Raw genomic sequence first — 22396 nt, 5'->3', positions numbered from 1 at the left:
TGCATATTGAGATGCAAGTGTTGTGGCTAAATACAAACTGCGGAAAACTTGTATGTTTGTCAAACCAAAACATAATCATAGTGAGTAGTGACCAATGGCCAAAAAGTGAAAAAAAAATAATAATAATTCAAAATATAATGGCATGTAAGAAACAAAAAAAGGGTTGGAGTAAAAACATAAGTAAACAAAATGTTGAGTTTTTAAAGTATATAGACTTTATACATAACTATGGCAGTTTAAAGGTTAAAATGTAATAAGAGCAAATTTTATCTACTTTTAAACTAACACCTAATACGATATATGTTCATCACGAAACTTAAACCATCGACCCAAAAAGAGAGGACAACTCTTTAGTATATAATGTACAAGCTAAAAGGGTAAGTAACATATGCCGTTAAATCGTGGAAATCTATATAAGAAAACAATAAATAGCAAGGTCTAAGTCATTTATTAGACGATATTGTAACTAGAAGTAAACAAAATGAATAGAGTTTAAGAGTTGTAAGCAAGCTTAAGTCAAATGTATGAAAAGTGAAAAGTGAAAACGATGGATAAATTGTGGTTGAATTCGAATATATTAATTAAAGCATATAAGTGCTATATTATATAAGATAAATTGTCATTACAATCTCTATTCTCTAACACGAAACATTATTTACAATTTATCTTACAACGCATGTAAATCATGCTACCCTCCTCTCCTCTTCTTAACATCAGTATCAAATCCTCCATCCCTCATGTCATGGTGTCTTGTTTTAAAGAATAAAACATTAATTTACTCGACCTCCTAACAACCCCTCAAAGCTCAAAATGCCAAAAAACAAAAGTACTTCATCATTTTGCGTCTTTTCTTCTTACTAACACTCTCCTTCTTGTCCTCTTCAAACATACCTTCAGAACTACTACTAGAAGATTCTGTACTTGTGTTTATAACACCAATTGAAGTACTTTTGTTCATATCCTCCTCTTTTGCTTCGCATGTCTCGCTTTTAACAGACACTATTAACAAATACTACAGTAAGCACAGGTTGATAGAATCAAGATTCAAGAAAAGGGATTTTTACAGAAAAACGAGCATATATTATATTTATATACCTGTAGTGGTGGGGCATATGACTAGCTTTGAGTTTATAGTTGCAGAAAGATTGAATTTGATACTTGAATCTTTCATGTTTTCGTCATCATCTAGTTGTTGTAACAACGCGATTGAGTCAAAGTATTCATCTGATGTCATGGTCAAACAACTTGAATTTGCAGAACTCGAAGAACATGAACCTGGAGCATCAACAAGATCGTTCAACTCAAAAAAGTCTCCAGTCAAAATACATTCCATATCCGACGAGTTTTCAACTGCAAAAAATATTCTGCTTAGTGCTTTATGATCGTTCACATTGATTTTGTACTCTTGCATCACCCAATCAGTCTTTCGTTCATGTGGGGTCTTCCCTTCGTAAAACCTGAAGGTAGTTCTGAAACCACAAATGGCGGAATTAGAGAATATCTCGCATGGCTCCCCTGTTTCTACCCAGAATCCGAACTCTGATTCAGTTTTCACAACTGAACAAAAGTACCACAGGTCACCTGCAAGATTTTGATTCAATGACGATTAGAACAAGATCAAGAACCTCGAATTCAAATCTTGATTACTAACCAGGTAGATCTTGGGGACGATACTTGTAAGGATTTACTTCAGATTCTACATTCGAGGGTAGAGATTTTCCGTTTTTGAAATCTAACAATGACATACAGATGCCTTCATCTGTCCAGTATACATTTTCAATTTCATGAGGACTTGATGATGGAGGAGACATTGCAGATTAATAAATCTTCACCTGAATTATCAGTTTAACCATAAAAAATCAGAAAGCGAAGAACAGCAAGAAAAAATCTTTTTTCTCAAATTCAATCAGCAACCGGAAATAGAAACAAAAACTTTATGCTGAAAACGATCAAACTACTTTCTTTCCAAATTGGTAGTAATACAGTCACTCCATTCAAACAACACCCAAATCAGCAATTCAGTATACAGTCACTCAACTCAACGAAATTCTGTTGTACACACAGAATCGCAAACATCAAACAATAACACGACTCGAAATACATATAAACTTGATAAAAATTTCAAGGTGTATCAGCATTCGAATTGAAACAAACCCAGAATGAAACTCGGATTACGCAAATTCGGATGAAAATACACCGACCACTTGATAGATAATAGTTTAAGAATTTTCCAACGAAGATCAAGAAATACCTGTAAGTAAGAAGAGTCACCGGCGATCGGCGGTAGACTCTCTCTCTCTCTCTCTCTCTCTCTCACACAGACCGTTTACTGTGTGTTTTCTTTTGCTTAAGAGAGCGAACGACGACGAAGAGAATGTGGGGGTATTTATAGGAAAAATATCTAACAGTGGTTAACACTTGACACTTAACATGGAAGCATAGTTAACGGAGTAAACAGTAGTGGATTTGTGTGCCTCTTGCCGATGATCGATTGTTTCCCTACGTGTCACCTTTTCATTCGTTTGATTGTATAATGTATGGAGAGGGCGTAGTGTTATTATCGAAGGCTCACGTTACACCCAGTGACGACTGGGTTAGCGTTAAATGCGTGTTTCGAGGAAGCTTCTCTTCTCCAAATTTTTATTATTATTCCGTACATCAGGAACAAATTTGAATTATCTTTTTCATTTATAAACCTAAGTTTTTTTAGTTTCAAAATATGTTTGTAAAATAAAAGTTAACTAAAAATGAATTTGTTTTAACTCTAAACCATAATGTGTTTGTTAAATCGGAACGAGTTTGATTTAGAAACCAAAAGAGAAAGGATATCGCATGTTTTCGATGAATTGAATAACATATAGTTTAACAAAAGAATCTCATATTAAATAATGGTAGAATGTTTTAGTAAATAAAAAAATAAATAAACTTTGTGAACAAAAAACACGTAATACTTGGGTTTTGCTAAAAACGCAAAACTTTTTTATTTTGAATTGTTCTAAATATACGAAAACTTCTTTGTTTGCTAGGATTATGTTGCTAATTTATGTTGCTAGGAATATGATTTATCAGGGTAATTATCTTTTCGTTTTTTTTTATATAGTTAGGTGATTTTTTTTAACACTTCCAATAAGTTTGTTACTTAGACGTGTATTAAAAAAAAGTACTAAAATGTGAACAAAACGAAAAGCTAATTAGCCTAATTAATCAATTTTTATTTTTATTAAGGTAATCGATGATAATATTTGCAATATTAATAGATTCAGTTAAGGTAATCGAAAAGCTAATTAGCCTAATTTCTTTCCAAATTGGTAGTAATTATGAACCATTTATGAGCCTTTAAATTGGTCACGACATGTTGGGAGTCGTTTTTGATAGCGTAATTATCACATATATATATATATATATATATATAAGACAAAAACAATGCGATCGATGTAGATTTTAATACATGAAGAAAACTTCATTGAAGATAGTGTTCTTTTTCATATTATTGGTCTTTATTTTTGATACTTTTAGTCTAGTAAATTTTAATTTTTATATTTAATATCTTAAACAATAAAATTTTGTAAAATGACGATATGTTTTTTTCCCGGTCAAATCTCGAGTTTGTTTTTTAATACCAAAGTAGTTTGTTTTAAAAAGATATTGTGACAACCCGAACCTTTTTCCGTTAACGTTAGCTCGATTTCATTAAATAAATTTCGATTTTTTTTATTTAGTTCCGTCAAATTCCTATGGTTTGGAAAATCATTTAAGTTATATAATTGAATTTTCTTTTATGATTCGGAACCAAAATCGTGCGAAAACCGAGTTACTTCGAAAATCAACGAAAATCGGTCTGACTGGTGTTCACGGTCGTGAACCCGATCACGCCGTACACCTGTTCACGGTTGGTGGACCCCACCACCGACCATACATCCGACCTATTAATATGTGCTCCTACCCCTCATTTACACTTTTCTGGCAGAAAACTCCCCCATTCTCTCTCTATCCTCTCAACCGTAAACACAAAAATACCCTATTTTCTTCCGAAAATCACCAAGAATCACCTTTGGGTGTTGTTGTGGAGCATCTAAAACGCGTTTTTCATCGAATCCAGTATTGTTGTTCTTGAGTTCACGGCTGCAAACCCTTCAAATCTTCAAATCTTCAAATTTTCAAAGACCGAAATCAGTTCACGGCAGTGAACCCTTCAAACCTTCATATTTTCTTCAAGAACACTGATCACGACCGTAAACCATTCAAGGGCTGTTCACGGCCGAGAACAGTTCACGGCCGCAAACCCACCCTAAGTAGTGAACTTAGCTGAAAACCCGCTTTCTCCGATTCAATCGAGTCCCGGTAACATTCCTAAACCAAAAGCAAGTGTTTTTCCAACACTATAATTAATTGTTTCGCTAATAGAATGCATATATGTATTTAACTATTATTAGGATCCCGTTAAGTGCCGCGTACATCAACCCGAGGGTCTTCATTTCCAGTTTCGTTGTCCGACACTTTCACGCAACTAACGGTAAGTTCATACCCCTACACTTTTAATGTTTTTAACGTTTTCACGGGGAGGATACAAGCAAGACATAAATAAATATTGTGACTTATATAAATAGGATTAACACTCATGCGATTGATTCAAACCAAAGATTTTTACATTTTATAAAACAGTTAGATATTCATCCCTTTTGTAAAATGCTGAGCATAAGGGAAGTTTTCAACATAATTCTAGAGTTTTCAGTGTAAAACATAGATTCAATGCGAACAATCATATAAGCTATATAGGTATAGTTTATGCAACAATTATCTTATCAATGCACGAAACATAGATTCAATGCGAATGTTAGGCGTGTCAAACCCAACAAATAAAGGGGTACAAATGACTCCTTAAACACTACTACTATGCATTAAAAACGTAGTACAAGGTAAGTAGGGTCGATCCACAGAGACACGGGACAAGTGTTTATACCTTTTTGCGTAAGGTACAAAAATGGTCACAGAATGGGGGGAATTTATAAGCAATGATTTAAACTATAGAATAAAGCAATAAGTAAATGATTGATTAAGTGAAATAAGTTCAAGATTTGTAAGTACTCCAACTTTATGCAAGACAAATTAGCAATGTGATTCCATGGATGACAAGATATTTATTTAATTCTATCTAAGTTGGTACTTGAAAGTGTTAACAAGCTCTAACACTTCTCATTCACCATAATAATTAACCAAAACAAGCTCTTTGATTAATCCTAACCTTACCAATCTAATCTAAACAAACTCTTAGAATTAGGTTGAAAGATTGCATTAAACTTTATGTGAATGTTCCCAACAACACTCAATACTCCTCATAAGCTCGGGAGCATAAGAATGTGTGAATAAGATTTACACTAAATTCATTCAATAGAAATCAGTTTAGTGCTTGTTACCTAGTCCAATTTACAAAACAATTACGGATTTTGCAATTAGATAACTTGAATGATCTAACCCTAATTCAAATGGCCAGTAAGAATCACAATTAGAATCAAACATTCGATTGAGACAAAATCAAATTCACTAGATAGAAAATTGAACGAAAACATCAAGTCATATGATTGAAATCACAACTAAGAAGTCAATACATGAAGTTGGAGAAACTAGGGTTCTAGCCAATCATGGCTAGAACAAGATCACAAATCTAGAAAATGAAACTAAAATTCTTACAAAATGAAATCAAATGTTCCCAAGTGTTAATCTACTTCCAAAAGCTCTGAAAATCGCCTTCTCTCTGCCCAAAAGTCGACCCCCTCTTAAAGAAATTGGTTCCCCCCCTTAAAAATATTGAAAAACTGCTTTAAAACCCGCATTTACGTTTACACGGCCCGCGTAAATTAACACTGTCATTTACACGGCCCGCGTAAACGCAAAAATATACTGTGCAGAAATCTACGTTTACACGGCTCGTGTAAACGCAAGGCTTGCATTTACACGGCCGTGTAAATCTCTGTAAAGCCAAAATCTTCATTTCTTTGATATCTTGCTCCTCGGTGCTCCGCAAGTCCTGAAATTTTGTCCGCAACTTTTATTTACCTCCCCCAACAATATCCTACCTCCAAAAGTCCCTAAAATATCACAAAAGTATGTGAATGAAATTGCCTCATGAAAAATCCCGAAAGACATGCAAAATGCATGAGTTTAAGCCTATATGCAATGTACTTTTATGAAATAAAGCTACAAAATGGGTACATGAAATGCACCTAACAAATCTCCCCAAGCTTAAACCTTTCTTGTCCTCAAGAAAGAACAAGAAAATTTAAACCGGAGAAAATAAAATAAAAGAGAAGAAAAGAAAATCAAAGTTAAACTTTTTTTTTTGAAACTTGATGCAAGAAATCAAAACAAACATGAAAAAATATATCCAACCCAATTAACCCTGTTTTGTACCATAGTTGAGAATGTACCTGTCATGCCTTGAGTCAACTTGGCTTTAGTCTCAAAATATTATATGATAATAGAAATAAGACTTTGGCCACTCCCTAATACAACTCAACAGAATCAAAGATCACAACACTAATTCCCTTTCAATATCATCAAGTCAATTCTTGGAACAAATTATGGTCTTACTCTCGTGAAATTATATGTGACAAAACATGCTCAACCATCTTTGTTTCATAAAATATAACAATGCCCGATTCCAGCTATTTGTTGATCAACAACAATCTTTTTCTGAAAAATCTTTTCTAAAAATTCCCTAATATTTATCCAGATTGGTTACAAACTTCAAACCACTTACACCAGTCAAAGTAATTAACATTCAGTCCAATGTCATAAGTTCAAATCCAAGTCCAAGGGAATCTTTTGACAGCCAAGTATTTTTCCTAAACACAATATTCAATTAAACTATAAACACAATTATATACAAACTTCTTAATTACATTTTTTTTACAAATAAAGCTCATGGCTTTCTTTGAAATCCGTGTAACGGGCTTCCAACCAACACATCCAGATCAAATGACCTTAGTGTGCTAGATTTAAAAGGATCACTCGGGTTTACTTGCCCGAACCTCAAAGGCCACAGATTAGCTTTATTTGGTTATTAAGTTCATGACTTTCTATGGAACCCGTGTAGCGGATTTTCAACTCAATCAGTCCCAAACAATTTAGCTTTAGGCGATTAGGTGTAAAACACCCCTCAGAGTTTACTTGTTCGAGTCCCAAAGGTCACAGATTAACTTAATAATATATTTTTTTAATTTTTTTTTTATTTTTTTATTTTTTCATATAAATAAGATAACATTTAACACTCTTATTAATTTATTTGCTAGGCCTATTTCTTTATATTTTCGTCCTTGACTTTTCTATTGTGGGACATCTCTCGGTCTATTACCGTGAGGGACTTCTAGACATTTTTCGGGGGACTAAAGGTCAACATGCAAAGACCCGTAGGTATAGTTGGAAGCTATGTCCCCAAGCACGGTATATAAAAGGGAATGAGTAGAAATGACTTTTTAGAGCGCTGGAAGGCTCGGAACATTGAGATTTTGTATTCTTTTTATGAACTTTTGAATTTGGCATTTTAAGTTCAATTGAGCATTACTACTCATAAGACCGGTCATATGTCCCAAAGAATTAACTCATACCTGCTGTTATGCTCCAATGTTGACAAGGTTCTCACTTTCTGTTTTGCACAAGTAGCTTCGGGAGGTGTGTTCGTGTGTGATTAACTTGCTTTTAGATTTTTTTCAATAAAAAGAGCAAGCCAATTTCAAGGCACATGACTCATTTACCAGCTCAACTGTTTTGAAAAGATTCGGTTGCTTGGGATTGGATCGTTTTTTTTTCACAAATATGCAATGAATGCAATGCAAAAATTTAGATGCAAACAAAATGCAAAGAAAATAATAAAAATTAGAATAGAAAGAAAATCTTTTTGGTTTTTGAAAAATTTTCCATGCAGAAAAAAAAAATGAAAAAGAAAATGAAATGAAAATTAATGCAATATGTACAAAACTACATGCAACCTACATGCAACGGGATTTATGCATGGATGGATGCCCTCCCCAAGCTTAAAATATAGCATCGTCCTCGATGCTTGGAGAGAGGCATAGTCGGCCTATTAAGAGTCAGATGGTGGAGGATGGTAGGTGATTTGGGAATGGGACTAAAACATTCACAAATGCACACCAATTGAATTTTAAGTAAAATATGAACGATTAAAGATATGGAAAGAATTTACCAAATCTTTCTTGGTGCCTCACAATTGTGGTGTGAACCTCCTCTTCATCCTCCCCAAGCTATCCGTGAAGTATTTTTGGAGCCGGAGATTCATTTTCTAGGCATAAAAAATAAGTTTAAAACCATTTGGGACATTAAAAAAAATTGAAATTTACCAAAGACTAAAAAGTTTTAAAAGAAAGAAAAAAAAACTCCGGGTTGCCTCCCGGTTAGCTGCCCTTGTTTTAAGTCGTTGGCTCGACTTGGCCCCTGAATGTGCTTTGTTCTAAGTAGGTGGGCCTTTACAACACATTAACCTTCTCGCCACTTCCTTCAATTGAAAACTTATCTTCTACCTGACTTTTTTTTCTTTTTTTTTTAAAGCACCTGCTCACAAAATGCTTGGCATAAACAATTAGTAACACCGTGTCCCCGGCAACGGCGCCAATTTGTTAGGCGTGTCAAACCCAACAAATAAAGGGGTACAAATGACTCCTTAAACACTACTACTATGCACTAAAAACGTAGTACAAGGTAAGTAGGGTCGATCCACAGAGACACGGGACAAGTGTTTATACCTTTTTGCGTAAGGTACAAAAATGGTCACAGAATGGGGGGAATTTATAAGCAATGATTTAAACTATAGAATAAAGCAATAAGTAAATGATTGATTAAGTGAAATAAGTTCAAGATTTGTAAGTACTCCAACTTTATGCAAGACAAATTAGCAATGTGATTCCATGGATGACAAGATATTTATTTAATTCTATCTAAGTTGGTACTTGAAAGTGTTAACAAGCTCTAACACTTCTCATTCACCATAATAATTAACCAAAACAAGCTCTTTGATTAATCCTAACCTTACCAATCTAATCTAAACAAACTCTTAGAATTAGGTTGAAAGATTGCATTAAACTTTATGTGAATGTTCCCAACAACACTCAATACTCCTCATAAGCTCGGGAGCATAAGAATGTGTGAATAAGATTTACACTAAATTCATTCAATAGAAATCAGTTTAGTGCTTGTTACCTAGTCCAATTTACAAAACAATTACGGATTTTGCAATTAGATAACTTGAATGATCTAACCCTAATTCAAATGGCCAGTAAGAATCACAATTAGAATCAAACATTCGATTGAGACAAAATCAAATTCACTAGATAGAAAATTGAAAGAAAACATCAAGTCATATGATTGAAATCACAACTAAAAAGTCAATACATGAAGTTGGAGAAACTAGGGTTCTAGCCAATCATGGCTAGAACAAGATCACAAATCTAGAAAATGAAACTAAAATTCTTACAAAATGAAATCAAATGTTCCCAAGTGTTAATCTACTTCCAAAAGCTCTGAAAATCGCCTTCTCTCTGCCCAAAAGTCGACCCCCTCTTAAAGAAATTGGTTCCCCCCCTTAAAAATATTGAAAAACTGCTTTAAAACCCGCATTTACGTTTACACGGCCCGCGTAAATTAACACTGTCATTTACACGGCCCGCGTAAACGCAAAAATATACTGTGCAGAAATCTACGTTTACACGGCCCGTGTAAACGCAAGGCTTGCATTTACACGGCCGTGTAAATCTCTGTAAAGCCAAAATCTTCATTTCTTTGATATCTTGCTCCTCGGTGCTCCGCAAGTCCTGAAATTTTGTCCGCAACTTTTATTTACCTCCTCCAACAATATCCTACCTCCAAAAGTCCCTAAAATATCACAAAAATATGTGAATGAAATTGCCTCATGAAAAATCCCGAAAAACATGCAAAATGCATGAGTTTAAGCCTATATGCAATGTACTTTTATGAAATAAAGCTACAAAATGGGTACATGAAATGCACCTAACAGCGAACAATCATATAAGTTATATAAGGTATAGTTTATGAGTCATAAAAACAGTCATTTAAATTCAATGAATTCATTTTGTTCTACACTTAGTCGTTAGTATAGCATTTTATGAGTGAACATTCTTCGCGTACTTACTTAAGTAATAACAAAAGTCCTGAGATTATAACCAGAGTCTCCTTGAAGGAGAACGTGAGTTTATGTATAGATCTATACGGTATTGACAATCCCGCACCACAACTGTTAGCTACAGTTAGGCCGGCAGGCCTGGGTGACAAAGTCATTTCGATTCCGACACCTGAAGAACGTCGTTCAGGCAATTCAATGGTCAAGTATGGTTATAACAACTCATAAATTTGGTACTAAATAATATGATTAATGTATGAATGGTAATAACTTCAATTAGTTTTATTTTAAAGTAATAAAACTACTATACATACTGGAGGATTCCAGAGTTTTTCCTAACTTACTATATATACTGTTGATAGCCATGGTTTTCATGTAAAAGGGTTTTTCATTCAAAACAACAATATACAACACATCTAGTGGTAACCAGGCATATGAACTAATACATTATGGGATACTGTAACAAAAACACACATGTTAGAAAATATTGGATTTTCTTGGAAACATACAAACATTTTCATTGATTTATTAACAGGTTTTCATTACAAAAACATGCTTATGAACTCACCAGCTTAATGCTGATACTCTTTCAAAACCGCTTGTATTCTCAAGAAATCAGTAGACAGGTACCCCGCAGACTTTTGAGAAGACAGAGCGCATAGAGTCACGTCTTTAAATTTTTCTACTTTTGATGTATATAAATATGAACCAAACAGATGTGTATATATATATATATATATATATATATATATATATATATATATATTCAATGTAATGGTTGTGTTTACTTTGATTACTATGATGCAATTGTTGTGATACTACATATAACGTCCTCCACATCCGAACGTTTCCGCCGTTCCGGTTTGGGGGTGTGACAGATATTTACCAAAATGATGATTTTAAAAATATTTATCAATTTTATACCAAATCAAAATTTAAAGGTAATATAAAAAAGAAAGGAAATTGAATTATCAGGGTAATTATCCTTTTCCTTTTGTTCATATTTGGGTAATTTTTTTCCTTACATATCTAGGTAACGAACTTGTTGGAAGTGTTCGCATATGACCATTATGACCGATTGTAACTTGCTACAACCGATTATAATGATCATATGTGAACAGTTCGAATAAGTTGTTATTTAGATGTATACGAAAAAAAGGTTACCAAGATGTGAATAAAGCAAAAAAGATAATTATCCTGATAAGTCATATTCCCTTTATGTTATATACTCGTTAGTAATGAGAGATATTAGTGGAGTCAAGTGTGGTTCACAAATTTTTTCAATCATATTTTATAAGGAATATTTTAGAGATTTTGTTTATTAATTTAAACTAAAGTTGCATTTTATAATTAAAAAATATTTATGATTGGACTGTGATTAGTAATACAAAGGTTATATAGAGGTTTTAGAAAACCATTCTTTTGATCAATGTTGAAGTGAACAAAAAAGATTAGTTATGTAATGTAGGATGTGTTTGGCAAAACTAGCTGGTAGCGGTAAGTTGATAGTGTTTTCTTAAAAGCTACGTGGATAACTTTTAGATTTGGAGTGTTTTGTTTAAACTAAACGCTAAAAGTTTTTAGTACCAAATAAGACTTTTGTTCAAAACGGTGCGTTTTGTCAAACACTAGAAGCTCCCAAACGCTCCGTCTCAAATACGACCGTAGTTTTGGTTCCGTAATGACATTATGTACGGGATGTTCCACAAAAGTATTTGTAAGTTAAAAACTGATAACTAGAAATTGAATGTTGAAAGTTAAAAGAAGTAACTTTTATTTGTGAAATCATTTTCACATCCAACTAATGACAAAAAAATATACTTTAAGGTGTCACAAGAAGCAACAATAAAAAGGACATAAAAACGGGTTTTTGGCGGCCTAAAAAATTGTTAGGGGGCATTTTTCGACTCCTTTCACGGTTAATACATAATGACAAAAAATAGATATATAATGTACGATTGCATTTATTACATAATGTGATACTAAAAGATGTAGATATTGTTATATGTTCGGTTCAAGACATCGATCTCGCCACCGAGGTAGAAATAAATGAAGATATGCTAGAGGAATTGAGTTCCACAAAAACCCACCACCAACTTCGATCATATCTTGTTGATCACATTGAGATTGCCTACATACTCTCTTCGGATAACACGTGTGTTTTTAAAAAATATAACGTTCTTTTTAATTTTTGTTTTATTTTATTTTATTTTCAAATTTATTTAAATGTATAAGCTAAAAGGGTTGAAAGTGAGAGTAAAGAGAAAATCTAATGTGGCGAATATATGAAATCACATGTGGGAGGGTTCCATTCTCACCTCTCTTATGTCTTGAGTTGAGATTTCTTGTTTTGGTCAAATAAGGTAATAAATGTGGGTGAGATTGGTCCAACACATGTACCGAATCGGGTATCTAACCGAGATGACAAAATTATTAGGAGTGTAGAGCTACAACCGAATACCGATCTGTACGTACAAGTTCGGTACTAGTTCGATATCGGTTTTAGGACCGAAAAATTGGCACTATGACCACTTAGGACCAAACTTATTTGAGTCACGTATATGGAGGTTCCACTTTATGAGCAAGTTGATGGTGTACCCTTTTGAAGAAGCAACAACGGGACAATTTTTTTGAAGGTTTATAGGGTTAGTATGTACCAATTTTGGTAAGAGGAAAAAGATGAGAGCCATTTTTTTTGAAGAATCCTATAAGTTGGGAATTGATTTGATTAGGAGCTCAAGAAATCTAAGGTGTCAATTAATCTCATGGTTCAAGTTCAATATTTTTCAAGAAAAAACCAGGATCAGAACTATATGGTAACAAATCATGAAGTTGGCTAAAATGCGGAACCGAGTACTTCACCATATAGGAGGAATCCATTCGAATTTGGGCCCCGATTCGATTTTGATATTTGGTCTGTAATGATCATCACTAGTTACAAACGCTTTCCTTATAGATACCAAAATTTTAACAGGACCAAAAAGTTAACCCCAAATCGAGGTTAATCAAAAATGTATGCTAAAAAACCAATTATGAAGTGTGTATGTGTGTGTGTGTGTCATACCCCTAGCTGGCGGCAAAAGCGCCAGGCTGTGCAAAGTTAGGATGTTGGGATTTCAGGCCAAGATCTGCGTTGAATAATACACATGGTACAGGAAGGTTACAAAAGCAAAGTACAAAAGTAAAGCACATAAGTTCCGAGCTGCAGGACCGTGGTTATCTCCTCCTTCAGATGGGTTCATTCTCCTGAGAATACATGTGTTTTGAGAGGTCAACATAATGTTGGTGAGTCCACAGGTTTTATTGTTATAAAACGTGTGTGGGTACTTTAGTTGTTTTGTTTATCCTAATCTCGCTTCTTTGAGTTTGTGAGTACTATCAATACTTCCATAGGCAGGTTCCTATTGGGAGTCTAAGATAATTGGATGTTGGTTGACCTAAACTCGCTTCCTCGAGTTTGTGTGTGCTATCACTACTTAGTTAATTCCTAATAGTAGTTTATGATAGCTAGTTTTAGTTTGAAAAAGATACGATGAGTTCCTATAATAGAGTTATGAATGTTGATCCCGAAAATACCGCGACGCTTCATCGGACGTCACTGTGTTTAGAAAGTTATGCCTGCTTTGACTTGTCGTCGGGTTATAGCTAGCAACCATAGGTGGGAGTTTCAATCCCGTATAGATCTATACATATCTCTCTCGCTCACTTAAGAATTAATGATTATAGACTAGGTGCTAGCTGAAAATCTATCAGCGTGTTAATGAATTGTGTCTCATCTAACTCTTGTCGTGGGGCCTTCTCGTGGTCGTTCGTTTTGTCGTTCATGTTGTATTTATATGGTATACTTATTATGTATATATATATATATATATATATATATATATATATATATATATATATATATATATATATATAGCGTGGCCGAGAATTTGGGAAGAGTAACACTAGGTACTAAGCTTATCCAAAGGTGGCTACAATAACGAGTTTCAGCGCTTCCTGGCAACTGGCCAACATGATAACTATGTATGATCTTATCTATCATAGTGATTCAACATAACAACTAAGCATAATATTAGCTAAAGTGTTTGGGCAGAGTAACTGTCGGGCATAATATTATCCTAATGCTATGGGCATAATTATCTAACTATAATTAGTGATAAATATGTAAAGTTGTAATATAGACATGTATTCTGAGACATCCTCATTTTCACGGCCAGAAAACACCGATTTTGTTTATGTTTTATATAAAAATCAGAGTAACTTTTTAAAGAAAGTGTCGCTGAATTTGTTCGATCCCAAAAATATGATAAATATTTTATCAAAGCATTTCCAAAGAAATGTATTTCATTATATTAAAACCAATGGATGTCATTGTCAATATAGATCAAAAGCATAAACCGAAACAACATAGGCATTACAACATTTATTTATATCTACTGGCCTATAATCCACAAACTCTCATCCGATCATCACATCTATGCTCTTGTGCCACTACCTGTAATGTAAGAAACTGAGTGGGTCAGGCTTGGGAGACTGGTGAGCACATAGGGTTTTCAACCCACAATAATTAAGTTTATTAGTTTCATCACATCAATCAACCTGATTAGCCATTCCTGTTATCCTTACTTTTTGTCCCTAAAACATCTAATTCAAGGGAACAAGCCTAAGGATTTTCATCGGGATTGACACTACTGCTAAGGGGATTCCTCATCGATATATATCCGTAAGGAAACCATGAGGGGGGATGGAGTACACTGATGAACACATCGTTCACAAACACCTACATGTTGCGAGCCTGTTAGCGTTCCACTAGACTGTCTAGAATAGTCCGTGGTCGTCATCTATACTCCGCTAGATGACTGGATCATCGTAAACATCGAGGCCTCTAATCACTTTATTTCATCACACATCAACTATTTCATCTACTCATGTTCTACCCAACATATTTGTAGATATAAAGTACATATACAATTTAAATCATTTAAAACATGTATAAATCGTTCATCCAGCATAGATATCAGGAACACAAATAATATGCACACACAGCACGTAATTTATATTAAATATTTCGTATCTATGTGTAAGATGAAAGTAACTATGCATTCACTTGTTAAAGTGATGATTCCCAACTCGGGCAGCGCTTCGCTTCTAATAATTTATTTTCCTTCGACAAAACCTAATATTATTACCACTAGATTTTAGTCTAATATTTATCGCGACTATTTACGACCGCTATTATTTTATAAGTGTTAAACAATACTTTTCAACCACTATGTACAGACAGGGGCCCGACATGAAACACCGGAGGGCAGGACCATTTTGACATTATAGCACTTCTGAAATCCAACAACCCTATGCGGCCCTTCAAACCAGATTCTCCGTACCGCGAGTAGTTAAAAGATATTATAATAACACTTTATATTTTATAATACTTAGCACATATATTGTTTATAGGTTCATAATAACGACTTATGACTATAAATATAAGTTACACTGAAAACGGAAAAATGTAGCATAACTTACCGGGTTTTTAACGAAAACCGGAAATGACGCAGGCAGAACTCCGACTCTAAAAACTTCTTTCGTCAGCTTTTTGATGACTCGGAGTTTCTCTATCTCACCCTAAAACTAGGAGAAATTGAACAAGAAAGAAAAAAAGGATTCTAGAGAGAGTTTCGAGGAATGGTATAAGAAAATATGAAGAATTCATCCTTTATTTATAGAGGTTTAATCATAGAGTAGGCCCTAAGTTTCGTCCGTATCTTCCGCGTATGAGCCCCATTTTTTACGTTCTTTATATCCACGCGTTGGTATTTACGAGTACTACAACTTTCATTTAGACCCCGTCGACTAATTCTCATTCTATCTCAGATTTACAAATCTGTATCAAATTATCGCGTTCGAAGAGTAGGGACTAATTTTCGTCCATATCTTTCGCATACGAGCTCCGTTTTCGACTGTATTTTTATCGTTGAGCTCCTATTAATGAGATCTTCAATTATGGTTTAGATTGTTTTGGCTAAAATTTGACCGATCTAAAATTCAATTTCTGGGTTGTGCATTGATATGCTAAATCTTAGAAAAATCATAACTTCCTCATACGAAGTCAGATTTGGACGTTCTTTTTATGCACGCTCTCGGTTTAACGTATACTACGACTTTTGTTTAGATCACTAAGACTAAAAAGTATTTTATCATAAATTCACTTTTTACGATTCCCGGTGTCGTGTCGGTTTTACCGCAAAACTTCGACATGTCATAACTTCTTCGTTATAAGTCGGATTTCAGCGTTCCTTATATCCCCGAAATCGTTGTTACGACTACTTCAACTTTCTTCATAGATATTGGGTCTATCTATTAGTTTATTTTTTACGCTTATTTTTATTACTATTTTATTACGTCGTTATAAATAAGTATAATGCACATAAAATCATATAAATCACATAATACTCAGATAATTCTTATTTATTACTTCAAAATAGGTTACAGTTGTTGACCCTAACTATTATATCATCATACTAACGCTTAGCCAGAAACACGGGCGTTACATATTCCCCCTGAAAAGAGTTGAAAATGGGGCCATGAAATCACCAGCGAGTTTGAAAATGTTGGTGTATGGTAGAAACCACAAGTTAGGACTTCGAGAGGCGATCAAGACGATGACACACGAGGCGTTTTTTAGAGAAAGAATCGAGAGTGGTGTGAGAAAAATGATCTGCCGAGACGTGCTCTGTGTTTTGGCTTATTATAGATTGGAGATCATCGTCTAGAATTGGACTTAGACGTGAGAGTTCCAAGTACCAAGATTCCAGTGCGAGACCACGAGGGCGAGGGCCCGCGTCAGGAACTAGGCCGGGTAGCGACCGTTGGCTAGGTCATCCTAAAGATAGCAGTTTTGTTATCTTTAAGGTATTCATAGAGGGGCACATTAGCACATATAAACTTGGTGATTATAAAATATAGTACATTTTTTTCCAGAACTAAATGTGTAAAACAATTTGTTAACCCTTTGTAATCTTGTGCAAACAAAAACGCTTGTTTATGTAAATAACTTATTTAATAAGTTTGTAAACAATGAGAAGGTTATGTCGTAATGTTTATTAAGTATTAATTTGCTTAACTCATTAGTTAACACTTAATTGTGTGAACGAAAAATTTCTACTACATACAGTCATATTTCAACTCGTATGAGTGAACTAATTCTATGTATAATTATTATTCCAATTTAATACGTACAATTTAACGAACTTTGTGGTCTATAATGAGCCTATAACCGAACTATTGACGCAAACATCTCTGGGGTAGCACTGGGTCGTGCTGAGATCATCACACTGCAAATGTTGCATGCTGAGAACATCATCGACGCTTCATCAAAGCCGTGGAATAACAAGAGACTGAACTTTTACATCCGTTGACTTGTCAGACGAAGGTTGTAGCTAGCAACCATGTTGGTGATTTTAGTGTCACCATGTCATTTTAAGTAACTGAAACTAACATGTGAGCTAAGGGGCTTCATGATTTGTACTCTAATATATGTACGGGGTTGTGCGGAGTGCACGCATGTATAAGATCGAGTCAGAAGCCGGTTCGACGACTAGTCGGGGGTCCGGGGGCAGCGCCCCCGGGTCCGGGGTTTCCAAAGGGGCAGGGCCCCTTTGGCGGGGTCTAGGGGCAGCGCCCCTAGCGGAGTCCAAGGGGCAGAGCCCCTGGCTTATGGTAAACTCAATTTCTTGAGGGTGATTATGGTAAAACTAACGAAACTCGTTAGTTTTGGTAACCCTAATCTGGATTAATATTACTTGCTTCCAAAGCAACTAATGACGGCCCGACCCTAATGAAACCCTAATCGTGTTTAATATATAAACAACTCTTCCTTTCCAGAAGGGGGGGAAGTTCTTTTAGTTCTCGTTTTTCATCACACATTCACAGAACCCTTTAGCATATTGGCTTACGTTTTCTGTGCCTAGAAATGTAAGTGTCCACTTGGATTATCCTAGGCTGAATTTCTTGTAACCCAGACATAGGGTAGAAATATCAGTTCGGAAAGTGATATCACGATCCAAGTTGGTATCCAGATCTCCACCACAAACCCTAAATTTCCCAACAATCGAACTGATATTTCTGTTTCTGGAGATGGGTGACTCAATCCGCGAGATGACCACTAAGTTTTGACAAGTTGGAGAAGTTTGAAGGCGTCGATTTCAGGCGCTGGAAGAAAAAGATGCACTTCATGCTGACCACTCTGAAAGCAGCATACGTGCTGACTACTCCAAGACCAGCAGAGCCTGAGGAAGGTGTTGTTGAGACGGCTGAAGAGACAAGAAAGAGACAGAAGTGGGACAATGATGACTACATCTGCAAAGGTCACATTCTGAACGGTATGTCTGATGCTTTATTTGATATCCATAGTGAAGCCTTGTGTGCCAAGGAGTTGTGGGATACCCTTGAACTGAAATACATTACTGAGGATGCTTCTAGCAAGAAGTTTCTGGTTAGTGACTTTAATAATTATAAGATGGAAGATTCAAGGTCTGTCACTGAACAGTACAATGAACTCCTTGGCATATATGGACAGTTTAAACTGCACAAAATGAATATGGATGAATCCATAGTTGTGTCCACTATCATTGACAAACTGCCTCCGTCCTGGAAAGACTTCAAACATAACTTGAAACATCAAAAGGAGGAACTGTCATTGGTTCAACTTGCTAGTCACATTCGTATTGAAGAATCTTTTCGTGCGAAGGAAAGTGACAAATCTGAAAAACCCAAAGGAAAAGTTGAACCTGGACAGCCCTCGGTTCATATGGTTGAAAACAAACCAAGGAACCAGAACCACAAAGGACATGGCAAACGTAAGCAGGAACATGTCCCAAGCAACTCCAACAAAAAGAGAAAGGATCTGGTTTGTTGGAGGTGCAATCAAGTTGGGCATTGCAAGCGTGATTGTCGTGTGAATTTGGGCAACAATGGTGCTGGAAACAGTGGAGCCAATGGGAAAGTGAACGGGTCTTCGGCCCAAGTTAAAGGAGGTCAGTTTTTTACTAACTTTGATAATTCTAATCAGAATTATGTTTATTATGTTTCATTTATCCCTGAATCATTCTATGTGCAAGATGATGATGTTGCTTGGTGGATCGACTCCGGAGCAACGAACCATGTATGCAAGGATAAACGGATGTTTGAAACATTAACTCCGCTTGAAGATGGCTCGGTGCTGAAAATGGGAGACGATTCTTTTATTCCTATTTGTGGTTTAGGTGTCGTGTGTCTTGAATTTACTTATGGAAAGACAATTAGGTTATTTGATGTTTTGTTTGTTCCCAAGATTCGCAAGAATCTTGTTAGCTCTAGTTGTTTGAATTCTGATGGTTTTAAACAAGTTATTGAGTCGGATAAGTTTGTTTTATCTAAGGGTGGAATGTTTGTTAGCTTTGGATATTTAAATAATAGAATGTTTCGTTTGAATATTGTTGATAATTAATTACCTGTTTAGAATTCTGCATTTGTATCTTCTGCTTCTAATGTTGATAAATCTATGCTTTGGCATGTAAGATTAGGTCATGTCAACTTTAGAAGGATGCATGAGATGTCAAAAGATGGATTAATTCCAGCCTTTGATATGACATCTGATAAATGTAAAACATGCATGCTTACAAAAGTGACAAAACAGCCCTTTCCTAGTGTCACTAGAAATTCAGCTGTTTTGGAACTTGTACACAGTGACCTGTGTGATTTTCATTCCACTCCTTCTTTAGGGAATAAAAAGTATGTAGTCACTTTTATTGATGACTGCACTCGGTTTTGCTATGTGTATTTGTTGCACTCTAAGGATGAAGCCTTAGATAAATTCAAAATATACAAAACCGAGGTGGAATTGCAATTGGGCATTCCGGTTAAATGTATCAGGACTGATAGGGGAGGTGAATACATGGATCCCATATACTTCCAATCAGTGGGTATCATTCATGAGACCACAGCACCTTACACGCCTCAACAGAATGGCATTGCTGAACGCAAAAATCGAGTTTTAAAGGAAATGGTAAACTCGATGCTGTCTTACTCGGGATTGAGTGAAGGATTCTGGGGAGAGGCCATGTTAACGGCCTGCTATTTGTTAAATAGGGTTCCAAATAAAAGGAACAAAACAGTCCCATATGAACTTTGGTTCAAGAAAAAGCCGAATTTGAGTTATTTTCGGGTTTGGGGATGTCGGGCAGTTGTAAAACTTACCGAGCCCAAAAAGAAAAATTTGGGAGAACGTGGAATTGATTGCATATTCATTGGATATGCTGAACATTCCAAGGCATATAGGTTTTATGTAATAGAACCTAATGATTCGGTTTCAATTAACACTGTTATCGAATCGCGGGACGCAATTTTTGATGAGATGAGGTTTTCATCGATTCAAAGGCCTAAGGATCTGACTTTTGATGCTAATAAAGAGCAAAATTCATAAAGTCAAGATGGTGGTATCGTGCAAGAACCACAAGATATTCGTAGAAGCAAAAGAGGTCAAGTTGCGAAAAATTTCGGATCCGACTTCCAACTGTACTTGGTGGAAGGTTCAAGGGATGAAATTAATCTTGAATACTCTTATTGCTATAGTATTGAAGATGATCCTAAGACTTATCAAGAGGCCATGGAGTCTCGTGATAGTGCCTTTTGGAAGGAAGCAATTGATGATGAAATGTCATCAATTCTTAAGAACAATACATGGGTGTTGTCTGATTTGCCTCCGGGTTCTAAACCTCTTGGTTGCAAATGGATTTTTAAAAAGAAAATGAATGTTAATGGGACTATTGACAAATTCAAAGCCAAGTTAGTCATTCAAGGTTTTAGACAAAAAGCCGGTATTGACTATTTTGATACGTATGCTCCAGTTGCACGTATCTCTACTATTAGATTGTTGGTTGCCTTGGCAAGTATCCACAATCTGGTTATTCACCAAATGGATGTGAAAACAGCATTTTTAAATGGTGATCTTGACGAGGAAGTTTACATGAAACAACCAGAAGGTTTCATTATGCCCGGTAAAGAGCATATGGTTTGTAAACTTGTCAAATCTTTGTATGGGCTGAAACAAGCGCCTAAACAATGGCATCAAAATTTTGATGAGGTGATTTTGTCTTTTGGTTTCAAAACAAACCAATGTGATAAATGTGTTTATAGTAGATTTGATGATGCTACTAGAGCTGGAGTGCTCATTTGCTTATATGTAGATGACATGTTGATTTTTGGTACCGACCAAAATCAAGTGGATGAAACAAAGAAATTGTTGTCGTCCAAGTTTTCCATGAAAGATTTAGGAGAGGCTGATGTAATTCTTGGAATAAGAATTAAGAGGATGAACAATGGATTGGTAATGACTCAAAGTCATTATATTGAGAAAATTCTCAAGCGGTTTAATTTTACCGAGTGTTCTCCTGCGAGTACTCCTATGGACCCAAGTGTGAAATTAATGCCAAATAATGGTATTCCCATTTCACAGTTGGAATACTCTAAGGCTATTGGTAGCTTGATGTATGCCATGACAAGTACCAGACCTGATATTGCATTTGTTGTGGGTAAGTTGAGCAGGTACACTAGCAATCCTAGTGCTCAACATTGGCAAGCACTGAATAGAGTGTTTAAGTTTCTCAAGGGAACCATGAATTATGGTTTGAGTTACTTGGGGAGTCCTTCGGTTTTAGAAGGTCATTCAGATGCAAGTTGGATTACCAACATGGAGGACCATTCCTCAACTTCTGGTTGGGTATTCTTGCTTGAGGGAGGTGCCATTTCTTGGGCTTCCAAGAAGCAATCTTGCATTACAAACTCGACAATGGAATCTAAGTTTGTTGCGTTAGCAGCTGCTGGTAAAGAAGCAGAGTGGCTAAGGAATTTGGTCTATGAGATTCCTTTGTGGTCTAAACTGATAGCACCTATTTCTATCCTTTGTGATAGTGTTGCCGCTTTGGCTAAGGCATATAGCCAGGTTTATAATGGCAAGTCTAGACACCTAGGTGTTAGACATAGTATGATTAGAGAACTAATCATGAATGGTGTGATTTCGGTTGAGTTTGTGAAATCGCAACAAAATTTGGCAGATCACTTGACTAAAGGTCTGACAAGAGACTTAGTCCACAAGTTTGTAATCGGGATGGGATTAAAGTCCATTTAATTCTATAATGATGAGACACCCAATTCCCTCCTAATATAATGTTAGGAGTTGAATTCAATGTGGAAAGCTCATACTTATAGATTGGA

General features: G+C 35.4%; 1 protein-coding gene across 2 annotated transcripts; it reads right to left on the bottom strand.

Moving 5' to 3' along the window:
- Positions 1-575: 575 nt before the first annotated feature.
- LOC145168231 (NAC domain-containing protein 54-like) lies at positions 576-2369 on the bottom strand. 2 transcript variants are annotated; one of them, XM_079087215.1, is made up of 4 exons: positions 2252-2369; positions 1652-1832; positions 1096-1581; positions 576-999 (listed from the first exon to the last, which is right to left on the bottom strand). In XM_079087215.1, exons 2-4 carry the CDS (start codon positions 1809-1811, stop codon positions 806-808), a joined length of 840 nt encoding a protein of 279 aa, XP_078943341.1. In that variant the 5' UTR covers positions 1812-1832; positions 2252-2369; the 3' UTR covers positions 576-805. The 2 variants fall into 2 exon arrangements, with proteins under 2 accessions (XP_078943341.1, XP_078943351.1); XM_079087225.1 differs by having other exon boundaries at positions 857-1012.
- Positions 2370-22396: the final 20027 nt, after the last annotated feature.

The sequence above is a fragment of the Lactuca virosa genome, chromosome 1 (assembly GCF_052849685.1).
Source record: "Lactuca virosa cultivar CGN04683 chromosome 1, Lactuca_virosa_CGN04683_v6, whole genome shotgun sequence".
Taxonomy (NCBI): Eukaryota; Viridiplantae; Streptophyta; class Magnoliopsida; order Asterales; family Asteraceae; genus Lactuca; species Lactuca virosa.
The sequence above is the reverse complement of the archived record's forward strand: the minus strand, read 5'-3'. Positions and strand labels throughout refer to the sequence as shown.

What these genes read in the sequence shown, in the direction of transcription:
- LOC145168231 (XM_079087215.1), bottom strand. Translation starts at nt 1,811, where the DNA reads ATGTCTCCTCCATCATCAAGTCCTCATGAAATTGAAAATGTATACTGG. An exon ending in TCGTCCCCAAGATCTACCTG is followed by an intron (nt 1,582 to 1,651) that starts GTTAGTAATCAA and finishes AAAATCTTGCAG; the next exon opens with GTGACCTGTGGTACTTTTGT. An exon ending in CATATGCCCCACCACTACAG is followed by an intron (nt 1,000 to 1,095) that starts GTATATAAATAT and finishes ATTTGTTAATAG; the next exon opens with TGTCTGTTAAAAGCGAGACA.